This window comes from Anguilla rostrata, chromosome 5 (genome assembly GCF_018555375.3).
Source record: "Anguilla rostrata isolate EN2019 chromosome 5, ASM1855537v3, whole genome shotgun sequence".
Lineage (NCBI taxonomy): Eukaryota > Metazoa > Chordata > Actinopteri > Anguilliformes > Anguillidae > Anguilla > Anguilla rostrata.
The window spans coordinates 60,070,475-60,096,344 of NC_057937.1; the positions used below are offsets into that span (position 1 = coordinate 60,070,475).

At 42.0% G+C, this 25,870-nt stretch overlaps 3 protein-coding genes across 3 annotated transcripts in view; all 3 read left to right on the forward strand.

Annotated features, from left to right (window-relative positions):
• The first annotated feature begins 32 nt into the window (after nucleotides 1-32).
• Nucleotides 33-5,967, forward strand: LOC135255824 (methylsterol monooxygenase 1-like). The gene is made up of 6 exons (XM_064337498.1): nucleotides 33-684; nucleotides 1,394-1,689; nucleotides 2,115-2,263; nucleotides 2,675-2,801; nucleotides 3,219-3,373; nucleotides 5,082-5,967. Exons 2-6 carry the CDS (start codon nucleotides 1,435-1,437, stop codon nucleotides 5,269-5,271), a joined length of 876 nt encoding a protein of 291 aa, XP_064193568.1. The 5' UTR covers nucleotides 33-684; nucleotides 1,394-1,434; the 3' UTR covers nucleotides 5,272-5,967.
• A 579-nt stretch (nucleotides 5,968-6,546) lies between these two features.
• Nucleotides 6,547-14,458, forward strand: LOC135255823 (methylsterol monooxygenase 1). The gene is made up of 7 exons (XM_064337497.1): nucleotides 6,547-6,678; nucleotides 8,000-8,295; nucleotides 9,184-9,332; nucleotides 10,789-10,915; nucleotides 11,769-11,923; nucleotides 12,379-13,822; nucleotides 13,905-14,458. The coding sequence occupies exons 2-6, from the start codon at nucleotides 8,041-8,043 to the stop codon at nucleotides 12,566-12,568; spliced, it is 876 nt and encodes a 291-aa protein (XP_064193567.1). The 5' UTR covers nucleotides 6,547-6,678; nucleotides 8,000-8,040; the 3' UTR covers nucleotides 12,569-13,822; nucleotides 13,905-14,458.
• A 1,710-nt stretch (nucleotides 14,459-16,168) lies between these two features.
• cpe (carboxypeptidase E) overlaps nucleotides 16,169-25,870 on the forward strand; it is a 32,034-nt gene continuing 22,332 nt past the window's right edge. The window contains exon 1 of the mRNA XM_064337496.1: nucleotides 16,169-16,583. Coding sequence (XP_064193566.1) covers nucleotides 16,334-16,583 — 250 coding nt within the window. The 5' untranslated portion in view covers nucleotides 16,169-16,333. The remainder of the gene's footprint in view (nucleotides 16,584-25,870) is intronic.

Below are 25,870 nucleotides of genomic sequence, written 5' to 3' on the forward strand. Positions count from 1 at the left end.
CTCTTAAGCAGAAGTTACAGTACGTTTATAAGCTAAATGTGAACAGTGGCACACAAGAACCGTTTAAAAACATTACACATGCTCTACAGAGCACAAACGCACATCACATTTCCAGGGTGTTATCAGCGTGTGCAGTACACCCTGGCGAGGTTTGAACACAATTGTAAGGCACACAATACTGCTTTCTGTACAGAAACAGATATCCATTCATCTTCCCATCAATCCATTATCGATACCCACTTATTCCTGGGCAGGGTCACAGGGGGTGCTGGAGCCTATCCCAGCGTGCACTGGGCGAGAGGCAGGAATGAACCCTGGACAGGTCAGAAACAGATATCCATCTATTTAAATGGATGAAAATGAACAAAAAAATCCCATATGTAAGCCTTCCCGGTCAGGGCATCCATTAAGCACTTTAACAATGACGTTATGAGAATATTACGACAACATTCCTGCCTTTCTTATACACCAGTACCGCCTCTTTTGTAATTGTTCTGGTAGGTTCTGCTGGTCACTCAAATCTCATAATCTCACCACACTGCTCGCCTGTTTGTGCATTAGCTGTGACCTTTGACCTTTTTGACGTCAGTCTCTTATTTCTCCAGCCAGTCCCTTGTTTTTGCCATTTCTGTGTTCTAGTCCCACGCAGAAAACTGGTGTTCAGATAGTACTCTAACCACTAAGGTAAGAACATACTCAGATGCCGGTATTATGAAGGATATAATATGAATGTTAGCTTTGTAACACTAAGGTAAGAAAATCTTCAGATGCTGGAACTGTAAAGGATGTATACTGTGTGAATGTAAACTGTGTAGATTATAAGCGTACGGCCCAGGGCTTGTTAGCAAAAAGAACACATTCACGTTAGTTTGGCACTTGTGTGTTGAAATTAGTATAATTGGACAGTCATTTTTCTGTTCTTGTAATGCCGTACAAAATTAACTGGCCATGTGAACAGATGTCTTGCTCTTCTTTTTTTTTTAAAAGATTATTTTAACAAGTTTTCATGAACAGATTTGATAGAATCAGGTTCTCCACTACACTAAATGTTGCCAGGCTACAAATTAGTTGCTTAGTCGCGGCCATAGTGTTCCCACGCATAACAGCAGCTAGTCCTTTGCAATGTATGAAATTACACTAAAAGCAAGACAAGGCAAGTTTATTTTTAGTGCATGTCCTATCCAGGGAGAACATCCTTTACAGAGGACATGAAAACAGATTACAGTGTATTAAAAGAGGGAAAAATAAGAAAAAGAAAAAAAATACAATGAGAAGATAAAAGATAAGATTTAAATAAAAATACAAAATAAATATTTAGAAAAAAGTCTATAAACATATGTATTCTTATATAAAAAAAGTAGCACTAAAAGCAGTGTGATTGTTGCTGTGGCAGGTACAGTGCCCAGAAGGCCCGTGGGATTATTCAGAGCCGTGATGCAGGTGAGCCACGCAGGTGACATCCTGGGCCCCGCCTACCTGGCGGTGGAGTACGTGGACTCTCTGATACCGCCGATCCCCATGCAGGCCTCCATCCGGAGCGCCTGGAACCACATGCTGGAGAACTACTCCAGGTTCCAGGTGGCCACGTGCGGCTCGGTCCTCCTCCACGAGCTTGTCTACTTCGCCGTCTGCCTACCCTTCTTCTTCTCCCAGTTCCTGCCGTTCATGAGGAAGTACAAAATACAGCAGGTAGGTGTTTCGCCGGAATTAATGCTCATGAGTGTGAGGGTGTGTGTGTGTGTGTGTGTGTGTGTGTGTCTGTTGGCATGTCTCTATGCATTTTTAAACAGGCATATCTTTTTTCTCTCTATACCATATGCCACCTATTTTTGCTAACACCTTCAAATGAGATTTTTTTGGGGTGTGATTGAGAATTCTGAATTACTACTTCAGCTTGTGTCACTGGTATCAATTTTCATTCTTGTCATTTGACCTGTTGTTATGTAGATCTCCTTGGTATGTTATATTTTAGCTGCGATTCTGTCTTTGTTTATTGTTTTGTTTTTTACTAATACACGATACTGTCTGCCACACAGTTATGCTTGGCACGTATACAGGGCCAGTGTGTTCTTCATTAATTTGCCACTTCTCGTGATTATGTTGTGTTTGTACAGGATAAACCGGAGACGTGGGAAAAGCAGTGGAAGTGCCTGAAGATGCTGCTGCTCTCTCACTTCTTCGTGCAGATTCCCTTGATCTGCGGTGCCTACCACTTCACCGAGCTCTTTGGCATTCCGTACGACTGGGAGTCCATGCCCCGATGGTACTGCCACTGCCTCCTTTCAGTTTATACTCCCCTGCCATAATTTATGGCCAAGATCTCAAACTCAAAATCCTGGAGGGCTGCAGCACACGCAGGTTTTTAATGTGTTTTGGTACGTGTGTCATTAATTATTGGATAATGAATCCACACACACCTTTTTTTCTAAAGCCTAAATTGGCTACTGATTAAAAGGGAGACACAAACACATGCAGATGTTGCAGTCCTCCAGGACCGGAGTTAAATCTGCAGAAACAGCGCCCCCTCCAGGGCAAGTGATTGCAATGTTGTGCTACAGCAGTGAAGTCATTTAATTTCACAATTTGGCATACGCACTTATCCAGGGTGAATTACACAGATTGTTTGTACAGTGCGATTACACAGCTGGATAGTTGCCTGTGTCTCTCTCCCAAGGCCCTACCTGGTGGTGCAGTGCTACAGCTGCGCAGTCATGGATGACACCTGGTTTTACTTCACGCACCGACTCCTCCATCACAAGAGAATCTACAGGCACATCCACAAGGTCCACCACGAGTTCACTGTGAGTAATACCACACCACCTCCGCAGTTCACTGAGCGAGCCTCTCTTTAAACCAGCTGCTGATTTGCACTGCGTTGCCTTTGCATTTATTACGCAGCAGGTGTTTGGAAATTCTTCACGCCAATTAGCGATTTTTTTTCTTCAGTTGCCACATGTTTGGAATGGTGAGAGCATAGGGCTCTGTGAAATGGGTCATGCTGATTTGACCCAATCGTGGTGTTTCGCTATGGCGACCAGTATTTTTTACCAGTTCACGCGGGTCAGTGATTGGACAGCACTCTGTAGCCCCGCCCATAATGAAGTTCATAAAGCCATAACTGCAGAAGAATAAATGAACCAAGTGAAGGTCTCATTTGGGATTTAGTTAAACGGAAATAAAACGAAAATGTTTTTTTTTTTTTTTTCTTTTTCTGCTAGGCTCCTTTTGGCATGCAGGCGGAGTACGCACACCCTCTGGAGACCGTTATTCTGGGTGCTGGCTTCCTGATTGGCCCCATGGTGTTCCGCAGTCACCTGGCTCTGCTGTGGATCTGGCTTCTGTTCCGTCTGCTGGAAACCGTTGACATCCACAGGTACCGCCCTCAGCCTAGTTTTCTTTTTTATCTCCATCCTTTTTGGTCGATGTTCCTTTTAATTGATCGTTGCTACACCAGCAAGGCCTCAACACAATGCAGGAAGAGCTTTTGTTTAAAGAATAGAAGTGCTATTTGACTATTGGGGTACTACAGGTTTACTGTGGGAGATCCAGAAATCCAGCACATATTTTAAATTTGTTTGTAAATTATGATTCCAAACACAATGATGATATAGCAACCATATATACACAATTGGTCCCAAAGAAGTTTGCTTAAATGGTGGAATTTATTTGCGATTTTATTTTCTAATAATTTCCTGCGTCTGTTGATTTTTACAGAACACTTAGGAACCAAAAAAAGAAGTAAACATAAAACTCATTAAATACAATGTGTACTGTGACAGCAAATTAAAGTACCAGAATGACTGAATCCCTGTTGCAAGCAATCAAATTGTTTTGCTTCATTAAAGGTAATTATGTGCAATCATGAGTTTATAATACGGAACTGTTTGCTTTGTGGGGTTGCACTGTTGGTACCTCTGCATAAGTAGCAGCTACTTCATTTTGTTTTGGGTAATGGATAACGATCTGATTTCAGGGCAGGGGGTAGACAGACTGTTGAATTCAGGGAAACCTGTTTAGTGTTTCGTTATATGCCATTGATGCGCAACCCAACACAGCTAAATTCAGAGCATAGAAACAGTTCTGCTAAGAGTGCATTTTACTGTAATACAGCAGATGTGGCCATGTTAGACATTGACATTAGCACTGAGAACTTTGCTGTGAAAACACATGTGGAGACTCAACAGCAAGTCAATATCACAGGCCTTTGAGCTCAAAGATGTGCTCTTGTCTGCAGTCTTTCAATTTCATGAGTTTCCTAAATGTAGCCCCCATTATTTCCCCGCCATTAAATTTGCTTCAAACTTTTTTTTGGATGTGTTGTTGAAGCCATTGTGCTTACATTTGTCTTGGAGTTTGGTGAGCTGAGACATCACAAGAAGACAGGGACAGGTAACAGACTGCAGGAGGCCGTTATTTCAAAATAAATGCAAAATACACAGCTGCTGTCAAGCTAGAAGGAGAATTCAAAGTTACCACAACATATTTGTGGAAAAAGTACTCTTTGTTCCGGAATTCTGACAGTACTCAGCAGGAAGTTATTTCACCTTTTCACGTAACTATTTTTAGCGTTAGTTTTTTGTCTTAGTGTCATAGTGTGGTTTTTTTTTTCTTTCACTGTGAGAATCTTGGTCCAGTAAAAGTCAGTGAATCTCTAGGGGATACCCAATGGACAGGAAGATGGGTGTGAAATCCATTATCAGCAAAGCTCCTATGTGCTGCAGTATAAGTCCTGTACCCATATAAAACAATCAAAATGCCTTGTTCTCCAATAACAGGACCCTGATTGGTTCAAGTCAAGGAGTCAATGATGGTAACTCCACTCATTTTGTGTGTTCAAGAAAGCATAGCATCCTATTGCTGGCTATTTGTGCGATTACAGTTTGAAATATTTTATTTATTTATTTCCTTTATTCAGGCAGGGGGAAAGCAGTGAGGGTAACAGATAGAGAAGGGTGTATCATGGTGTGGCGTCAAACCTGCAACCCCATCGGGGAGCTCGATGTACGGCTTGAGGCTGTGCCACCCGTCTGGCGGGCAGTGTCGCTGTTTGTGATGTTCATGCTGATCTCTGCGCCCCCTAGCGGATATGACCCGCCAGTGAACCCGATGCACATCATTCCCTTCTACGCCGGGACCCAGTTCCACGACTTCCACCACATGAACTTCGAGGGGAACTACTCCTCCTGCTTCACCTGGTGGGACAAGCTCTTCGGGACAAATGTGCAGTACAGAGACTTCCAGGAGAGGGCAGCGCAGCAGAAAACCCAGTGACACTGCCACGGGACCGAACGGAGCCTCGTTCACAAAACTAAAACCCTAAATCATTCTTACTCTTGTTCTTAAAAATGTTCCCCACGAAAAACCAACGTGGGATTCATGACACATGTGCAGACCTTTGTGCGTATCCCAGGCATATGAGATGACGAACGCCGGCTGTCTGTAAATTTTATGCGCAGTCCTGTTCATGTGATTAGCATCAGGAGACAGCCATGAACAAATACAGATAAGAAAGAAACGGTGAATGGCAAAATGTTATTGGAAACGTTCTTACACGAAGTTTACAGTAATGCAGTAATTTGCATAAATGTTGACATAAATATTTTATTTTGAAACACACACACACATATATATGTATATATATATATGAATATGAATGTATCTTATCATATTTAGCTGACAGTATCTAATATTTAGTATTTGTCATTCACAACATATTCAAATGGCCTTTATCCTTTATTGTGGAATATTCACGTCAGATGTCCTCAGTACTCAATTGCTTACATTAAGTTCAGGAGAAACTGTAATTTCACTGCATAAGAGTGATTGATGGGAAATGACTGACTGTACTGTATTTTAGGAAATGTCCAAGCCTTATTTCTGTGTTCCTTCTGAAGACTTGCACATAGAGAGGGAAGAGAAAGTAATTAATCTAAATTATTATTGATTAATAAAACTATAGCAGACCAAGGGAATCTATTTGTTTTTTAGTTACTTTTTAATAACTTATTATTTACATTTAGGCTATTTCATTGTCTTAATAATAATAATAATAATAATAATAATAATAATAATAATAATATTAGCAGTGGTAGTAGTAGCAGTAGTATTACCAATAATAACAAATGTTTCTTGAATTTAGATCTGTAGTGTCTCTGTTTCAGCAAATGAGCAGCTGGAGTTTTTTTTTTCTTCTCTGTGGTGGCAACTTTCAAACTTTCAAACAAGCAATGCTCTTGTATGCTATATTTACTCATTGCGGTCTTCTCTCAGTCACAGTGCAATTGGGAGGAAATTAATCAGTGCAGTGGAAATATACCGGTCTATACGGGTAATCTTTATATTTTAGGATCATCATTCATGCGGTGGTGCACATCGGAGAGGGAATCGAACACGCCCCCAAATGCATATAAAATACTCCGGTGTTACGCAAGCCTGTTCAATAGCACGCTTTGTTGGTTGTGAGAATCAGGCCTGGCGTTCAGCGCATCCATTGGACGTTGCTCCAGAAACTCACCGTCTTACTATAATCACTCCATACGGTTCGCCAATCGCTGCGTGAGCTGTGCGCGTTGACGTCAGTCTCCTTTTTCTTTGGCCAATCGCCGTTGGGATCGTTCCTGTACATGTCCTGCATAGAACGACGGTGTGCGGAACAGGTAGAGACTTCTCTTTGCTAAGGTGAGTTGTTGCTTGCATTTGGGATGTCAGAATCAGGAAAGATTTCTGAACAACATAATGTATATTTATAGCTGGTATTTATTTGACATAATCGTTACATGTTAAGATTTCTGGCGATCGAGCGAGAGGCAAACGAGTCGTCTGACTAGCATTGCGAAGCAAAGTTATGAAACCGGGTGATTCTATTATTGATGACCAGGAACAGTTACATCTGGCTGGGGTTGCATCGTAACATTTGCTTTTTTATATAAGGCGATTCGAAAAGTGTTTAGAAGGTGCAAATTGAAAATGTCGTATTTTATTATCTGAACTAAATGCGACTTTTTAATACGCATCAAAGTGGTGAGTCGCCAATTCAACAATGTACAGTATTATCCGCCAGCTGGCTAGAATTTCAGTGATACCTTCTTTTAAAGTGGACTAGCTACAGATGCGTGAGGTACTGTTGATATAATTAGATATTTAAAATATTGGCTCTAGAATGTGTGCACGCAGTATTCGATCTAGATGTGCTGCATGGTGTGAAATCGCACTATGTCTAGTTGTTCATGTTTCAAATGGCATTTATAATGTATGAACATATTACATAAGAGCGAAAATTGCGTTTATGATTTCTGCTTTTATTTGTTAATACTCAAAAGACGCACTACCATCAAAACCAAGCATTATAGTCATGTGAAATGTTTTTAAATTAATTTATCTAGCTGTGCATTTTGCCACTTCAGCCACTAACTGTAAAAGGCACTTTCTTGTAAAAGTTTCCTTCTTCCTTCCTTCATATGATTAGGCCTATTACTATTATTTTATTATTATCTTATGTTAATAGTAATAATGAAAAACTAAGTAAGTTAAAGACGTTAAAGAAAGTGAAATAAAGAACAAAAGAAATGATCCCGTTCTGATGTAATTTCCAATTAATTATGATGATTATTCTCATTTTTAGAGCAATAGTTTATTTGTTGTACTGTTGCTGCGTGTTGTTATTAAGCAGTAATGCGATCACGTTAGTTTTTATTTGGCAGGATTGTTTTTGTCTGATTCTGATCAGGCAAATGTGATTTCAGTGCTAGTTTGTAGGCCTACTTGGCAGGATTGTTTGTTTGTTTGCTGAACAGGTTACCCTACAGGGTTGGAGTCCTGATCTGTGTGGTCACTTCTGGCACTACGATCTTTACCTCACTCTAGTGCGTTTCTTTTGCACCTCTGCACCTTGAACTCATGCACTTGTTGTACGTCGCTCTGGATAAGAGCGTCTGCTAAATGCCTGTAATGTAATGTAATAATGTAATGCGGTACTTAAAGCAATTGTTAACTCTCGCAGTCAACGGAGCCGGGCGATCTGTCGGTATAACCGGAGCCGCGATGGAGGTGAACCACACAGCTGATATCCTGGGCACTGCCTATCTGGCCGTGGAGTACGTCGACTCGCTGCTACCGGCCAATCCGCTGCAGGAGCCCATGAGGGACGCCTGGGACTACATGATGGACAACTACACCAAGTTCCAGATCGCCACGTGGGGCTCCCTCTTCGTCCACGAGTTCATCTACTTCGTCTTCTGCCTCCCCGGATTTATCTTCCAGTTCTTACCCTTCATGCAGAAGTACAAAATACAGCAGGTGGGGATTCTTCTGGCAAACACTGTGTTTCATCAAAATCCCTGGTTCTATCATTTTTAACACTGTAATTGGCCTTTTTATTGAAGAGTAAGCATGTACCTTAAATAGTTTACCATTCAGACCACTTAACATTAGCTAACAGGACCAGTTAACATTATCTGGACTCCATTTTTGTATTTTGCTCAACTGATGCCATCCACATTCGACTCGTCATTGAAATAATATCTTCGCTGTTTGGTCTTGTTAGGATATTTTGCCCTTATTCGTGGAGTCAAATGCAGGACGATGAAGAACACGCTGACAAAGTTTCCTCAGAGGATTTGTGGTTTAATTCAATGCGCAAGGGAGAGACAGACCCAGCACACTCGGGCGCTGCGCTGAGAGAATCTCTGCCCATCACACTGTGTGGTGTCTAGATATACAGTTTTCCTTCATACACATCAAAAGGTTGAGTTAAGGGGCGGACCGGAGACAAATGGTCTTGTCCCTTCCTGTGGACCCTCGCAGCCATTTAGCATAGGAATGTGACCTCCTTGCTGCAGACACTAGAGGTGTTATACGGAGACACACTACAGAGGTGCTAGACATACAGGCATACAAACTACAGACACAGCATGGTAGGGAAAGGAAACACAATACACTACATACAGTCTAATATATATATAGTACTACATAGTTACTAAAACAGGGAACCTATCAGTCTCTTATTTTTATAGGCTAGAGTTTCAATGGTTATTGCTGTAATCTTTTTTTTCAACTAAAATAATAAAAACTACACGGTACTGCAATAGTCTGTGCCACTCCTGACACAGTTTTCTCCTTTCACTTCTCTTGAAGGTGTTTTTTTCCATTATTATTATTACAATTTTTATTTGTTTTTTTTTACAGGACAAACCAGAGACGTGGGAGAAGCAGTGGAAGTGCTTCAAGGTGCTGCTCTTTAATCACTTCTGCATTCAGCTGCCCTTGATCTGCGGGACGTACCACTTCACCGAGTTCTTCTCCATCCCCTACGACTGGGACTCCATGCCCAGATGGTACTTACCGGGCACCATTGCATTACAGGCATTTAGCAGACGCTCTTACGCAGAGCGACTTACACAACTTATACATATCATTTACATTGTATTCAGTTATGCAGCTGGATATATACTGAAGCAATGCAGGTTAAGTACCTTGCTCAAGGATACAACAGCAGTGTCCCTCCCGGGAATCGAACCTGTGACCTTTATGTTACAAGACCCGCACCTTACCCATTATACTACACAGGCACCATCTCCCTGGCTGCAGCTCATATCATGGTGGCCTTTCTTCGTTTTTTTACTTCCTGGCTCAGCAGAATGCAGCTGTCTAACACCTACACAGCTTAAATATTATCAACTCATGACACCACATCAATGGTATTTAAGCAGGACTTATCCAGGGCAACTTGGATATAAGCAAACACAGGTGCATAGATCAGGAAATTGTAGTAGTACAATGGGAAGTGTAGTTCTGAGAGCCAGTGTAGTACTGAGAGCCAGGCAGCGTAGACTCAGCTTGTCATCTACCTGGCCAAGCGTGAGCTAATAAAGTTAACAGAGCAAGTAAATACCGCCAGCTCAGCAAACAAAGAAAAAAGTGTTTTTGTGAAAATACATTTATTAGAGAAGAAAACTGTGCTTGCAGAACAAAAATATCTAAATGTAAATTGTTGTTCTGCTGGATATTTTTTTTACTGTGGCATTTCAAGTAATAAAAACCTCTGCAAACGATTTAATAGCACTACTCAGCCGAGTATTCAAATGTGCAAATATGTAGTTTATGAGATCAGATATTTTAGCTGCATCACTGCATTGCTGCACATTCAGTGCAGTGCAGTTTTTGGCTGATAGTGAAGTCTTGCTGGCATCATAAAGTACAATGGGCATGTAACACAGAGCAGCGGTCTGAGAAGTGGAGAGTGATTGGTTGTGCCGGGTCTTCCAAATTCCATTCCGGTACATCCGGTGTGTACGCAGGTTTATAGGGGCGACATAGCTCAGGAGGTAAGAGTGGTTGTCTGGCAGTCGGAGGGTTGCCGGTTCGATCCCCCACCCTGGGAGTGTCAAAGTGTCCCTGAGCAAGACACCTAATCCCTTATTGCTCCCAATGAGTTGATTGGTACCTTGCATAGCAGCCTTTCACCGTGTGTGTGTGTGTGAATGAGAGATATCATTGTAAAGCGTTTTGGATAAAAGCGCTATATAACTGCAGTCCATGTACCATTCCATTTTATGTGTCACCCGTTACACTGGCCAAATGGGCAATTTAGCTCAACACACTTACATTGGTTTAATCATAGATTAGGCCACAATAACATGTTTCATGTTGGGACACAGGAACAGTCTTCAGCTGCAGCTAGAATATCAATTACTAAATGGTTGGGCTGATTAAATAATTGAGCGTGAAACACAGAAACAGATACGGCCCCTCCCGGTGCAACTGTGGGTAATGCTCTCACCTGCACCTCAGGCCCTACCTGCTGGCACAGTGCTTCGGCTGCGCAGTGGTGGAGGACACCTGGCACTACTTCCTCCACCGACTCCTGCACCACAGGAGGGTCTACAAGTACATCCACAAGGTCCACCACGAGTTCACCGTGAGTACCGCTCCCCCCCCCCCCCCCTCGTCTCCCCAACCATGGTTTACCCATCTTCATGCAGCTCAAATGTGGCCAATAGGAAGTGGACATGTGGTCTTTGCAACTTGTTTGAGATTGCAAAGACCTCATGTCCAGGTCCAGCCAAAAGGTCCTGCCAAATTTCAGTATTCAAGGAACCAAACTGATCTTGAACGCTTATAAGAGGTACAATAGCAGGAATATCTTCTCTTTTTTTGTAAAAGAGAAGCATTAGTCATGGTGAAGGGCAACAAAAAAACTTTTAGAGTAATGTACGCTGTGACATCATTAACCAGACAGACCTGAACTTCAGCCTCTGCACTCCCTTTTCTGCAGTAATTTACAGTATGACATTTTAACCGAGTAAATCACAGTCGAAAATTTAAAAGAAGATGCGTCTTACTGCCGAGTGCTTTGGGAAATTAATGGCTGTATAGTCTGAAGATAATTCACTTGAGGGTGCATTACATTGCATTACATTTTTATGGCAGACGCTTTTATCCAAAGCGACATACAATAAGTGCATACCGAAGGTCATTGGAACAACTACAAAACACAGGTCCAATACGGTACAATACTCATTTTGTACAGTTATTCATAGCCATGAACACATTATGAACACATTGAGTCCAGTTCACACAGTGAAAATTACTCTGACCTAACCTATGCTAAGTCAAACTTGGAGGTATTACAAGCTGCAAAATCAAGACAATAATACAAGGCACAGTAAGTGCTGGATCCAGTGAAGGAAGAGTGGGATGAAAGTCACGTGTCACGTGCTGCCCCTTTGTTTAAATTTTGTTTCGGCTGTCCCCCCCACACCCCCCCGCAGTCTCCCTTCGGAATGCAGGCGGAGTACGCCCACCCGGCGGAGACCATCATCCTCGGGGCGGGGTTCTTCATCGGGATCATGATCTTCTGCAACCACGTGACTCTGCTGTGGGCCTGGGTCACCATCCGTCTGCTGGAAACCATCGACGTCCACAGGTACGCCTGGGGGGGGGGTCCCGGGGGGGACGCATGGGGGAGCAGTTAAAATGTCCAGTGTTATTTCACCTCTTCAACAGATAACATTTGGTCCCACTCTGGAATGTGGGATATAGATACAGATATTTATCTTTGTTTAAAACCATTGCATGCACTGAACTCGCAGAATATTTACCCCACCTAAAAAAATTCTTTCTAGTTTACAAATAGCCAAATTTCATTACTAGCTTCTCGTTTTACACTTCTGTTGAAAGGCCTTAGAGTATTTAAAATGGTTTGGCTTGGCGCTGGTCCTGGTAATGGGCCTAGTCAAAATCCAGACCCTGTCTGGGTGTAGTGATGTATGTGAACCACCAGGGGGCAGTGCGAAGCAGTCAGCTGTAATGAGCAAACCATAGAGTGAGTGCAATTTGCCAGGCTCCTCCTCAGGGGATCCTTTCCTTTTCTCTCCTCAGCGGTTACGACATCCCTCTGAACCCGCTGCACATAATTCCCTTCTACGCTGGGGCTCGCTTCCACGACTTCCACCATATGAACTTCGTGGGAAACTACGCCTCCACGTTTACCTGGTGGGACAAGCTCTTGGGCACGGATTCGCAATACAAGCACCACCAGCACAAGCAGGATCTGAAGAAGGAGCAGTGAAGTAATGGGGAAGCTTCGTTGTTTTTTGCGGTTTGTTTTTTTCCCACGCCCCTCTCTTTCTCTCTCATCTCTGGTTCTGTTCAGTTCGGTCCCGTGAACAGTGAACGCGGCACGAATAAAAAGAAAGAGAAGGCCCTCGTTAAATCCCGACACGGCGCTTTGACTTATAATGTACGCAAACGTTTGTTTCTCCGATACTTATGCAACGTGACGCCCACGCGCGGTTTTGGCGGTTGCTGAAACCTAGAAGCGCGCTGCGTAAGAAAAAAGCGGCTTGCTGGAAAAAAGACAGCACGCGGTGGTTTAGATTGAATGGAGGCCAAAGTCATGTTGGGATTTAGTACGGGGAAATTTTCCAGACTTTAGCATTCTTAATTCATCTTTTCGCGGTGCATCATCGTTAATTTGACCGATTATCATCATTAGCGTTTTAGTTTTAGGTTTGAGCCGTGTCGCAAAGCACTGATGTCAGTGTGTGCAAAACAAATCCCTTTTGCTGCTGGACTCTAATGGCTACTTATTGCAGATTTACTATTGGCAGGATCTGTGGCGCAGTGTTCTGATATTACCATGGAAGTAGCTGCAACATGTAATAATTATAACAATTTATTAGATTCCCTGGTGAGATTTCCGTCGGCATGCAATTATAATTCTTCTCCGAAATAAATTACCCAGAGTGCCTTTCTTTGAAGAAAAACATCGCTCTCCCTTTCTGCAGTGAGCTCACACGGTTCAGGCATCGCGACGGAAATCAGCAAGTGGAAAGTCATGATTATCAGTTGTGCGTACAGGACAAATTAAAGACCAAAATGTGCTTTACATGAAACTCACTCACTGTATATATGTCTGAACACTTTTATAAAGGGTAATAAATTGCATTTTGCAGAGCACTTTACATATCATATGTCAGACTTAAACACTGTACTATTTCCTTTTATTTTGCTCAGACATTAGCTTTGTATTAGTTTTTTTATACCTGAAATATCTTGAAAATAATCTACCAGCTAAAGATTGCTGGAACACAAATCTGTTTAAAAATATGGAGCCTTTTTTTTTGCCGGATTTCCCTCTTCTTTATGACGAATTTGTATAAATGTTCAGAATACCATTGGATAAAATTGCATGGACATAGCATGTTAAAGTATGTTAAACTGAAATAGCATTTTTGTTGATATTAGAAAGTTGTACAAATGAAAATCTGCAAAGCTGTAAAGGACATCAAGCAAGTTTATTTTTTCAATATGTAAAAGTTGTGTAAGTCGCTCTGGATAAGAGCGTCTGCTAAATGCCTATAATGTAATGTAATGTAATGTAATAATGTATATGAACAACACAGTATATTATTGGCCCTTACTGGACAAAGACTGAAATTGTTTTGTATGGGCACAGGGTGCATCTGGGCTTCTGAAATGTCAGTGGAAGCGGAAGAGATGATATATGGGATGTTTCATTTGAAAACTACAGTATATAACACTTTGCCCCCATTTTCTGTTCGACCCTTTGAAGTGCAGGTTTTTTTGGAATGGTTCTGCAAAATTCTATGTCAGCGTTCTAGAACTCCACTGCTTTCGATTGCCAGTAGTGATTGTTGCATCAGAATTGGAATGTTCAGTTAAGAACATTCCAATCAAATATCTTGTATACCTTAAAGGGTCAATAAGAACAGTAGCAAATGCTGTATGGTGAACATCTGCCACATCTGAAAATAAGTAGGAAGCCGCTTTCATACAAATGTAGATTTCATACTTGTTTGGGTGATACCTTTGAAGTGACCTCAGTGTGCTACACTAATAGAACTCTCACACACAGACACAGACACATTCTAGAATCGGGACAAATCATTCTTTGTCTTTGCATTTCATACAAATAAAATTCTAGCTGAAAGATGAACTAAGCGTATCAGAGTGTGCTTTCCCCCCCCCCCACAGGGTGAACCATTAAATACGGTTTTGTAGCTTGTGAACAAATGTAAAGTAAAATACATAATTTAGTCTCTGCATTACTGCACAAGCATCTACAGGCTTTATGCTGTCGTAGGTAGAGACTACTGTGTATTTTATTAATGTTGCCAGTGTTCCGGAACTTCGTGCTTCCTTACAGTGAAGACGAATGGCCGCCTGTAAATGTACTATGTCACTAGGCCTCTATAAGTTAAAAAACAAATTAATAAATAAAGAAAAGAAATAGCTAGTCTTTCTGAACAGGCATTTTTTTACGGTTGTGTTTTGTTCTCTCTCCCAGCGACTGTAATCACAACTCCGCACACTACCCTGGTGGCGCGTTTCACAGAAGTGCTGCAAATGGATGAAAGGCGCCTCCTTTTTTTTTTTAACCGTTCCCCGACTTGCATTAGCTGCTGTTTCAGCTGCTGTTCAGACATATTCCTAAAACTCGGCGAGGGGGGGGGGCGGCTGTGTCCCTGTGGACCAGTGGTCATGCTTTGCAGGACTGGATTTACTGCAGGGTGGGAGACGACCAATGGGAGGATAGTTTCACAGAGGCTTTGAAAAGCCTACATCCACAGACTACTGTATAATGTCGTCTGACAGTTTACTCACGCTACACGACCTTGTGGTGAACAGATTTAAACAGTTAAAATGCAGTGCAAACAGGGGGGTTATGCTGGCCCGTTACGCAGTATGGGACAGGTATATAACGAAACGAAGGTAGAAAACGCCAAAGTGACCAGGTGGTGGTGGCACTGGTGATGAGGGTTCTGGTGACACCGTAGGGGGTCGGGGAAGATTAAGAAAGTAATAGTAAATATGAAAGTAAACATAAATAGAATATCAACATTTTTTCCGTCACTTGATATTCCACACATTGACATACTCACTGTGTGATGAAATACTTCCTTAAATATGTGAAGAATTTACATTTTGTTCATTCGCATGTATGCTTAAAACAATAATCTGATGCATTTTACCATAATTTTTTTAGAGATATTTACCGATGGCAGAAAAGAGGGGGGTAGCCTGGAGCCTATCCCAGCATACATTGGGTGATGGGCAGGAATACACCCTTGACAGATTGCCTGTCCATCGCAGGGCACATACACACAATTCACTCACACACTCAAACCTACAGGCCAATTAGGCTCCCCGTTTAGGCTGACCTGCATGCCTTTGCAGTGCGGGAGGTAACCAGAACATCTGGAGGAAACCCATGCAGGCAGGGGGAGAATGTGCTGCCTCCACACAAAGTGGCATGTAACCCTGATTGTATGCATTAAATATCACATAGAAACTGGGATTTAATATCTCACACACTGCTTTTGGAACAACCTGTAAAATGAATCAAATTCATTGCTTTCATCTTGTCTCTGGGACAGGAAAAATTCTGATTATTTGAGAAATTCCGTTTTAGAAATGTTCCATAAAATATCCTCATACATTATAATCAGCACTCACCAAACTCATTCATAATTTGTTGTTTCATCACATTTTAAATGTGCAACTTCAGTGCACATCTTTATTTGTCATATTCTTCTTCTGGTACAGATACGCTCATGTATCATTTCTTGCGCGCGACAGTAAAGCCACGCCCCCCAAGGGCTGTCCCCGCCCTTTCACCCACAGCGAGCGCTTGTGCGCTGTGTATCCAATACGTAATACTGCTGTAGTTGCGTGTGGACAGGTACGGAGCGCACATCCGCATTAAGCGGTGCAGAAGCAGAGAGAGAGAGAGTGAGGGAGAGGGCTGTGGATATCAGATAAGAATTTATCCAGAAAAAAAAATAGACTCGGCGAAACAGAAGCAACTAAAATGAAATTATTCCTTTCCCTGGTGGTGTGCGGGACGCTGGCAGCCCTCGTCGCGGCGGAGGAGAAGAGCTCCGCCGAGGAAGGGGGCATCTCGTTCGAGTACCACCGTTACGAGGAGCTGAGGAAATCGCTGGTGTCGGTGTGGCTGCAGTGTCCCACCATAAGCCGAATCTACACCATCGGCGAAAGCTTCGAAGGGAGGGAACTGCTCGTGCTGGAGATGTCCGACAACCCTGGCGTGCACGAACCCGGTCAGTGATGCACATTAGGCTACATATAGCCATCCTGCATATAAATGTGTGTGTCTGTGTGTAAATATATATATATATATATATATATATATATATAGTAGACCACATCCATGATTATTTAAATGCATCATTCCCGTTTACAGTACCACATACATTTGAACGGTATTAGCATGAAAATTACAGACTTTCATATATACTTTCATTATTCGAATCCCATAATTTTCCTTCTGTGTCACGATAGAAATCGTACGCTTCCTAGCAAATGGAAAGCCATCGTCGTCATTTTGCTTGGAACGATGACTCAATATCCGTGGGCGGTCGTAGCCAAAATGCAATTACGTGACGCTTCGTAACTAATCACCTTGTAACCTATGTGTCGTGTAACTACGGTGCAATAACAGACGGGCCTGCGATGTATTTTGAAACACACTGGAAAAAAGCAAACATGTTGAGCAAATGGACGACTGAAATAATGAGAACCAAATTAAGAGATGTTTGGCAAATTTGAATTGCACTGATAAACTGTATAATCTGATGGATGCCAGGATATTTCCAAAAGACGCATTTTGCTGTTATGTAGGCTAGTCAATCGGATTCAGCCTACTTCATGTTTGACGGGCCACCGTGCAAATGAATTAGCATTTATTTCATTTTAATTTTGAAGCGGAGTTATCGACAGAGTTCCGTGACTCCCTGTTTGTACATGTCTTCCTGGCACTGTAACCATGGATTGACCAGTCTCCGTGATCGAACAGAGAACCACCGAAAAAACGTTTTTCTCTCTCTCTCTCCAGCATATAGTGTCTACAGTATGTTGCATTTATAACGGTCCTGCTGCAACATTTGAGCCAATCCTGACATGTCTGTCTCCCCCGAGTGACTGGTCTGGTCTTGGTGCCGCCGTGTTCTCTTAGCGACTGACCCTGGCATCCAGAAATACTCCCCGCTCCGCAATTCATCAATGATTTATGATATAATCCAGGCTGCAACTTCAAATATCTCCATCACGCCTCCGCGCGGCAGCGCTGTTCAAGAGGCAGCCGTGTTTTGCATAGATCAACTGAGAACGATCAGTTCGGTAAAGATCTTTTTTTTGGGGGGGGGGGGGGGGGGGGGGGGGGCACAGACAAAATGGGAATTGTGTCTTAGTTTACAATGTTTTTTTTGCTCGGTCTGTGTGTGTGTGCGTGTGCTTACAAGCAAATACCTTATCCGGAACAGCAGATGTTCTCTTTGAATAACGATGCCCGGAGTGATGAGAAATTAATGAAACACAGACCACACAGTGAAGGGGGGGGGGGGGGGGGTATTTCTTAACACAGGGCCATTGTGGATATTGAATAGCCACACCTCTGGGTGTCTGCGTCAAAAGCAGCTTGTATTTGAGTTGTTAAATGTCACTCTGCTGGTTTCCCCCATTAGCAGCCTGACATTGGCAGCCAGAAACTGCTGTTGTGTAGTGAAAGACCGATATTTCAGCCTTTGCGTATTTGGTGTTTTTTTTTTTCGTTCTTTCTTCAGTTTACACTCCGTTCTGGTTTATATTAATGGCATGCTGTTTGAATGAAAGAGAAGGCAAAGGACATAGCATAATTCAGAATAATTAATAATAATTATTAGATTGTTTGCACTGCCAGAGGACTGCCGTTAAATTCACCCTGACAAGAGTACATTTCTCTCTCAGTGGGGTTATGTATAATTATACATAGGCCCTCAGACAGAAAAATATACTGTGTGTGAATTTAACACTAACCGTCTGACAGCGTAAACAGCAGTCTAATAACTCTGCTTGAATTATGCTTCACCGTGTAGCCGTTCAAGGGCACGTACTTACGTTCTGCAAAAAAGAACTTTCTGTTCTTTTTTTAAAACTGTATTAAATTTCTGATCCAAAAGTTATATGAACTTTCTTGCTAAAATTCACTTGGCATTCGTTTATTAAGCATAAAAAAATGTTTAAATGGATGTGCTCAAAGCACACATTTCACAAAGCACAAATTGAGAATTGTTCAATATGTCCAAATAATGCTATCACTGGTTTATTTGTTTATTCAAGTATATATATATATATATATATATGAAGTCAGGATCACAGCAGAACCTTATGTGCACTTGAAGCAGACATTACATTACATTACAGGCATTTAGCAGACGCTCTTATCCAGAGCAACTTACACAACTTTTTACACAGCATTTTTACATTGTATCCATTTATACAGATGGATATATACTGAAGCAATTTCGGTTAAGTACCTTGCTCAAGGGTACAACGGCAGTGCCCTTACCCGGGAATCGAACCTGCGACCTTTCGGTTACAAGCCCAGTTCCTTACCCGCTGTGCTACACTCCGCAGACATAGCACTGAAGTCCCGAAGAGAACAGTTGAATAGTGTTTACGCTAAATCACACCCAGGGCGACGTTTTCCCAGAATGCCGTGGCATTCGGCTGATTAAATTGAATGCCCTCCAGTGAGTGTGAAAGGCGAGGTGAGTTCGCCCCGTAATTCCTGCAAATATGGCGTTCCCCCGATGAGTGCAAACTTGTCCTCATCGATCGATTTCAATTAATTATCGTTTCCCTTCGTGTGCGCGCGCCTGCCATGCCCACACTGGGCGTGATGACGCGAGATGCACTGGGCTCTCTAAAAGGCTGTCGTTCGGTTTGTTAAAGAAAACATGCAGTAAAATATTCAGTGTGAAACCAACACCAGTAAGAGTGCACTTTTTCTCTGGTGGGGGTACTTCTGATCGATCTTGGACATGTCGAAACTCATCTTCCTGTGTATTGCCCAGGCAGACAGAGTGTACATTGATGTCACTATTTACAAATGTATAGTTTGGATGCTGTAGAAACAATAGAATAACAATAAATATTTTTGGAAAATAACGATGGCTTCATAGCCTCTTGTAAATGACCAAGAAAGACTACCGTGGGAGCTTCCAAATCTACAGAACAGACAGTAATTTAACTGGAGTCTGGACTGGACTTTTACCTTGTGTTTAAAATGCTGAGGTGTATAACTGGAAATAGAGAATAAAGAGTAGATGTTTTATTTCAGTTGCCTTATCTGGACCTTGTCCATAACTTGAGTTCAGTGGAATAGCCCATGAATGAACCATCAAAGTGTTGCCATTTCAGTGGTTCAGATCACTTCCGGTTCCTTGTTTTTTATTTTTATTTTTATTTTTTGGGCCTATGGCTAAACGGAATAGGATTTTTGTATCCCGTTCACCTATCATGTCCTCCTTTACCTATGTGAAGCCATGACAGTAGAAGTGCCTCAAGGTGACGCCTATAGCCTATTCATGGGACACTTTCAACCAATGAGGATGAAAACAGTGAAGACAAAAAATAAATAAATAAATTCCTTGAAATAACTCTTTCCTCATAAACATGGTTTAATAAGCTTATATAATATTCTGTTGAATGTTTATCAAAACTCAACCGACATTTATTGGTGTGTGTACACGACTAACAGCTCAAGTAATGTAAATATTCAACCACACTGGACGCAAATTTATTTTGGCTTTAAAAATATATGTAGGCCCATTTGCTCAGAAAAAATTTAACTTCTACATATAGGCCTTAGTCCTTACTGCAATGGAATAACCCATAGCCTTTGACGGTGTTGATTTAATTACGTTAATTTTTCAGAATAGATTTTTGATATTACAAAATGATTAAAAAGAACAGCGGAATGCACGTTTGGCAAATTTTACCAGAACTTGACGCATTATTTATTATAAAGACTTGCATGTGGTGGTTTGTACCTTGTGCGCGTGTCAAAGCGAGCAAATAGTCTCCATTGTTGACGCGTGTGCATTCGAAAAGCGTAGGCCTGAAGGAAAACCATGCATTCGTAAATATCTCATTAGTTATCCGGCTAGTACCATATGAGTCACACCGAGAGTTTTATTACATCCAGATGAATTTCTATATTGGTTCGAGTCTGGTTTCTAGGGTAACCTGCTCCTCGCCGCCTAACTGGGGCTAATGTAGGCTACGATAAGCACAGAAGCAGAGCGGCCGACGGAGTCCTGCGCTATTAAGCTTGCGTTGAAATTTAAGGTTCATCAAAAATAGCCGTTGCCGTGGCGACAGATAGGATTATCGCGGTGAGCCGTGGTACCTCGTCGGCTGGCGGACTCCTTGGCCTGAGGTGCATTAGCGTGTGACCGTCTGCCGGTCTATTTGACAGGGCCATCTGGACGCTGCGGCGAGGCTCAGACTGATCATCCTTTAGCAATCGCGGTTTATTTTCCATTATAGCGATTAGAACTACGGTTGCTATGCAGTGCTGGCCGAGGCTATGTTTTCCCCGAGCCCATCAGTCCGCCGAAAACATGCAGTTCGGGATTCCTTGCGTTTTGTCCGTTTCAGCTTTTAATTTATCACTCGCGCACACGCCATTAGATTTGCAGGAAATTGCTGCTGCTCTTTCCTGAACCTTTTTTGCTAATCAACCAGATGTAAAGAGGAAAGATTTTAATTGGAGCCGTTTAAGAGCCTAATTAAGATTCCTTTGCATAAAGCGCCGTGGCAGCAGTTTGACTTTCTTCCGATAAAGTTTAACTTTGAAATAAGTGGAAGCACGTGCCTTTTGTCTCAATGTCGAGCACGTCTGCATGAACCCAAACTAATCAGCCTACAAAAATATCCTGTCAGTTTGACAATCTGCAGCAAAGGTTTGTGTTGTAAACAAGCAGGACATACATCACTCTAGTATGGCAGGGAGATTTGCCAAGGATCTGGATACGATTGGATTTTGGTATACATACTGCAAACAGGATTGTTATTTCAGGGTAGAGAGGACTACATAAATCTATAACACTCTATCAATCAGAAGTGACATTTTTTCAGCACATTCCCGCAAAAATGATCGCAAAGCTCATTGCACCTGCAGAAAATGGCTGCTGGGGGAGCCATGTGGCGCATTGTACTGACAAAAACGAGGCTGACCAGACCACATTTTAATCCCACAAGGAAAGTGTACTACATTGCCCATCTCTCCATGTCTAGCTGTATGAATGAGCATCATTAGTGCACCCTGGCTGCATAAGAGGGTACGCAGAACAAATAATATTCAGTAATAATTCATAATTCTCTGTAACGTTGTGTCTGTTGCTCCATACTGGTCGACGTAATAAGGATTCCGCCCGGTAAATTTTAAATAATAACAGCCGTTTATGCCATATAATTATCTATGCGGGGTGTTTTTTTGTTTTTTTCAGGATTCCACATTTACGTCTTGAACATATTAATACTTTTCCTTAATATAAACATACCACACACACACACACATGCACACACATGCACACACACACACACTCACTTCCCACACACACACACACATACACTTCCCACACACTCCCAAGTCATCTGTTTGACATGAGAGAATCTTGGCGTGACTTGCTCTGCCCCAGAGACCAAAGAGAAGCAGGGACGCGTCGCCCATTCCACAGGGGCGATATAAATAGAGGGGGAGGGAGACTGGAGACGTCTGGAGACGCTCTAGGTCCAGGACATCGCCCGTCTCTCCGCTCCTGACCATATTAAAGCGGCACAGCCTTTCGCCACATGGGGTGTCTGCGTCATTGCAGTCTTCCCCCCCTTATACGTGTTCAGAATCAACGCGTTGCCGGGGGACACCCAACATGGCCGAGCCAACGAGGGTGGGAAAGGAGCCAGAGAGCGGAACGTTTTTTACCGCATGCATTTACGCGTCATACTTATGCACAGGTTTGGGCGTAGCAATTCGAGTTCGGTCCATTCAAAACTGGGACCAAACTGCAATTCCGTTCATCAACAGAAAAATCCCCATGGAACAACATTAGAACCTTTCTACTACTACTACTGCTGCTGCTGTGAATACTACTACTGCTAGTACTACTGATGCTGCTAATACTACTACTAAAATTGAAAAGAATAGTGTGCTTTATAGTATTATTTGTACTATCATACATAGCTTTCAAAGTTATTTTCAAATAAAAGGAAATAAAAGTAGAGAGTAGGAATAAAGAGAAAGTCAGCTTGTGCACCAAAATGTAAATTGCAAACCAACAAAACAGCACATGGAGAACAAAAGCCAGTTGACATCTAAGAGAATAATAAAAGTTCCACATGTTTAAAGGCACATCTAGACAATAGGATTTGCATGAGCATAGTAGATTCATCTCTGCTTCATGTAGTAAAAGCTGCATTTACATATTTCCTTGCTTGCTTCCTGGAAGCCAAACAAAATGCAGAAAGTCACAATTACAATATTTGTGGCATGCATGCGCATTTTTCCCCCTGACGATTGCCCCTTTGCAGAACACAGTTGTGAGTTTTTCCCCCTTTCTGTTACAAAGCTCTTCTGTCACTCAGTATCTGTCAATCAGGGGCGAGAGCACACACAAAAATACACTCTACAGGCCACACCCCTCAAACCAACTCTCAGGAGAAACAGACGATGTTTTCCAGTTGTTTACAGACAAAGAAGACTGTGTCTGTGCACTTAAATCCTAAACCCATTCGCAGAATTATATATTTCTTGAGACACAAAACCTCTCCTTGGTTTCTTTAAGATCATATTTCATGCCTAATTAAGGACTGTTTTGTCTGCGTGGGACAAAAAAATAACAGACGTTGTTTGAATTGGCGAGATGGTGAGAACAGACGAGGGCAGTTGTGTGGATGTGATTCAGAAGAGGCGGGCCTACATGCTGTCAGTCATCAACACATCACCAGCGCTATGACAACGACAGGGTTTATGGTCTGATACATAAAAGCATTAATAAAGAATAAAGCCTCATGTTCATCAATCAAATTAAGCACGAAGACATTGGTTTGTGTGACAAACATCATTTTAATTTGACTGTGATTGCGAGGTAATAACAACCTCTGCAAGGCATTTTATAAAGAAGATAAGGGATACCTTTACCCTAAAAGGCATAATTCTTACTATATTAAGTTAATGCCATAACAGCAGTCTTTCTATGGTAAAGTAAATACTCTAGCAGGAGTCATTCTATGGTAGGCTAATGCTCTAGCAGGAGTAATTTTATGGTGCGCTAATGCTCTAGCAGCATCCATTCTATGGTATGCTAATGCTGTATACCAATTCTGTGGTTGCGTTTAGAGATAGCTTGCCCATCTGTTTTAAACCGCTCAGATGGTTGGCCGGAAACCTTTTCTCTTCTCTCCGCTTCTCCACCACTAATCAGATCCAGTCACTGTCATTATCTCGCCGACAGGATAAAGCGATCCTCAGCCAAAATGACACGCTGTCGCTATTTGAGATCCACTTGCTGGGATATTCTTCTAAAAAACCAGAAGGCCAGTGTCCTGTTTCAGAGCGCAGGGACTTTCTTCTTCTTAACACAAGAGTTGAAAGAAAGATTTGAAAATAGGATGGATGTGCTCAATACTGAGATTTCCAAATGTTTCAAAATGTACTAGAATTCTACAAAATGTACTTACTTTACCCTCCCGTCTTAAAATACTACAGAAGAATGAAACACGTTCCAAATATAGAGCCACGCTTCATTTGGTCAGAATGTATCAGTCGTGTGCTGAAAACGAAAGTGATGCAATCATGTCTGTAAACATTTGATTGGGTCCACATACAGTCAAATTAAAGAAGATTCTAAAATGTCTGAATGTTGATTCACTGATAATGGTAGGTAAGTTTTCCAGAACGTTATCATTGATTGTTATACAATTTGATATATCATTTGATATATTCCCCTCATCTGGGATCAAGTGTGGGGAGTTTGGGCTGGGATTGGTGATTTGTTTATCTAATTTTCTGTTCTTCCCAAATAAAGGGAGCTTTTTAAAGGGTTGTTAAAAGCAGTGTAGCTACAGTATGTTTTGAAAACAGTCCTCCTTAAAATGTTACATTCTTCAACATCACAGAAATATATATTTCAGTATCAAGGCTCAAAATACATTTTGGCTGTAATATTATCCATTGGCAGCAATCACAATATATGTTAAACATTATAAGCAACATAATAATCATAATAATAATCAATAATCATGGTAGCTGTACAACGGATTGTATTCCATTCAGAAGCATAATTGGATTGTTCTGGTCAAAATTCATGCGTTAACTCCTGCACTGTATGCGCCGAATGAAGCATGAAAAGACGGAATTGCAGATACATTACTAAATACGCATTCAGACGTGTTTTTTTCCTCATGTATTTACATCCCCTTAAACGGCTCTGACGTATGTGCGTCCTTGCCTTTCTGGAGGGAAATTTCTGGGATATCATAATGATTCAGCCTGAACACGCGCGCACGCACGCACGCACACACCCACACTGACACGCACTTCAAGATATGTCTACCTGAATGTTTAAGTAACATCCTTTATATGAATGAAATAGCAAAGTTTAAATTTCCACTCAAAAAAAAAAAAAAATCTTAAAAAATAGCTATACTACAGAGAAGTAAAACGCTAGATCTGTTAGCAACCCGTCATCTTGTCTCCTCCTTGTGTCTCAGTTTCCACGTTGGGCTGCGCCTTGTTTGAAAGAGCAATATTTATTTACATCCACCACCGCCTATTAGCTTTTAATTTGTGATTGCTACGTCTGACAGCGTACGTGTTTAAGCATGCTTAATCCCGTGGGAAGGGGGGCAGCACTCTTAGAATGTGCCTGACGCTTTATGATACAACATATTTAAAAAATGAATCGTTGGCACGTGATTAATGCATTAGCCCTGGATTGCGTCTGTGCCGCAACTTCCACCAGCTGTTCCGGCGCTCCTTAGCTTTGGTCAACACCGATCCATTTAGCCGAGTGAAGACGGCGCCTTCGCTATTAATGGGCTCTCGCCTCAGCAAAGTGCAAACGAGCGCGCTAATTTCCCTCCCGGGGGGACGCGTGCCAGGCGAGCGTGCTGTGGAGAGAACAGGCAGCACGCGCCGAGCACCTGGTGCCCGCTCACCCCGGGTCTGGACAAATAATATATATCCTAAATTCATTCAGCAGACAAAAAGAAACATGGAAAAAAAAAAAAAAACGCCAGCACTATTATATATATACTTTTTATTTTTAAGAACTGTATTTCCATGTTTGTCTCCTTATCTACTGACCTACCAGTAGCATTGTGCCCGTTTAAATGCAAATCCTGGAAAGTCAGCATGGCCAGTAGTAAAAAAAATAGTAATGGTTATATGAAAATTATATAACGGATAGTTCCGTCCTGGATGCTAATTGGTTAACCAGCCATCCTGGATCTCGTTTCATCATGCAATGTTTTGCTAGCCAGTCCATGCGCATCGTGTATGTTC

What these genes read in the sequence shown, in the direction of transcription:
- LOC135255823 (XM_064337497.1), top strand. Translation starts at nt 8,041, where the DNA reads ATGGAGGTGAACCACACAGCTGATATCCTGGGCACTGCCTATCTGGCC. An exon ending in AGAAGTACAAAATACAGCAG is followed by an intron (nt 8,296 to 9,183) that starts GTGGGGATTCTT and finishes TTTTTTTTACAG; the next exon opens with GACAAACCAGAGACGTGGGA. An exon ending in TGGGACTCCATGCCCAGATG is followed by an intron (nt 9,333 to 10,788) that starts GTACTTACCGGG and finishes CCTGCACCTCAG; the next exon opens with GCCCTACCTGCTGGCACAGT.
- LOC135255824 (XM_064337498.1), top strand. Translation starts at nt 1,435, where the DNA reads ATGCAGGTGAGCCACGCAGGTGACATCCTGGGCCCCGCCTACCTGGCG. An exon ending in TGGGAGTCCATGCCCCGATG is followed by an intron (nt 2,264 to 2,674) that starts GTACTGCCACTG and finishes CTCTCTCCCAAG; the next exon opens with GCCCTACCTGGTGGTGCAGT. An exon ending in GAAACCGTTGACATCCACAG is followed by an intron (nt 3,374 to 5,081) that starts GTACCGCCCTCA and finishes TGCGCCCCCTAG; the next exon opens with CGGATATGACCCGCCAGTGA.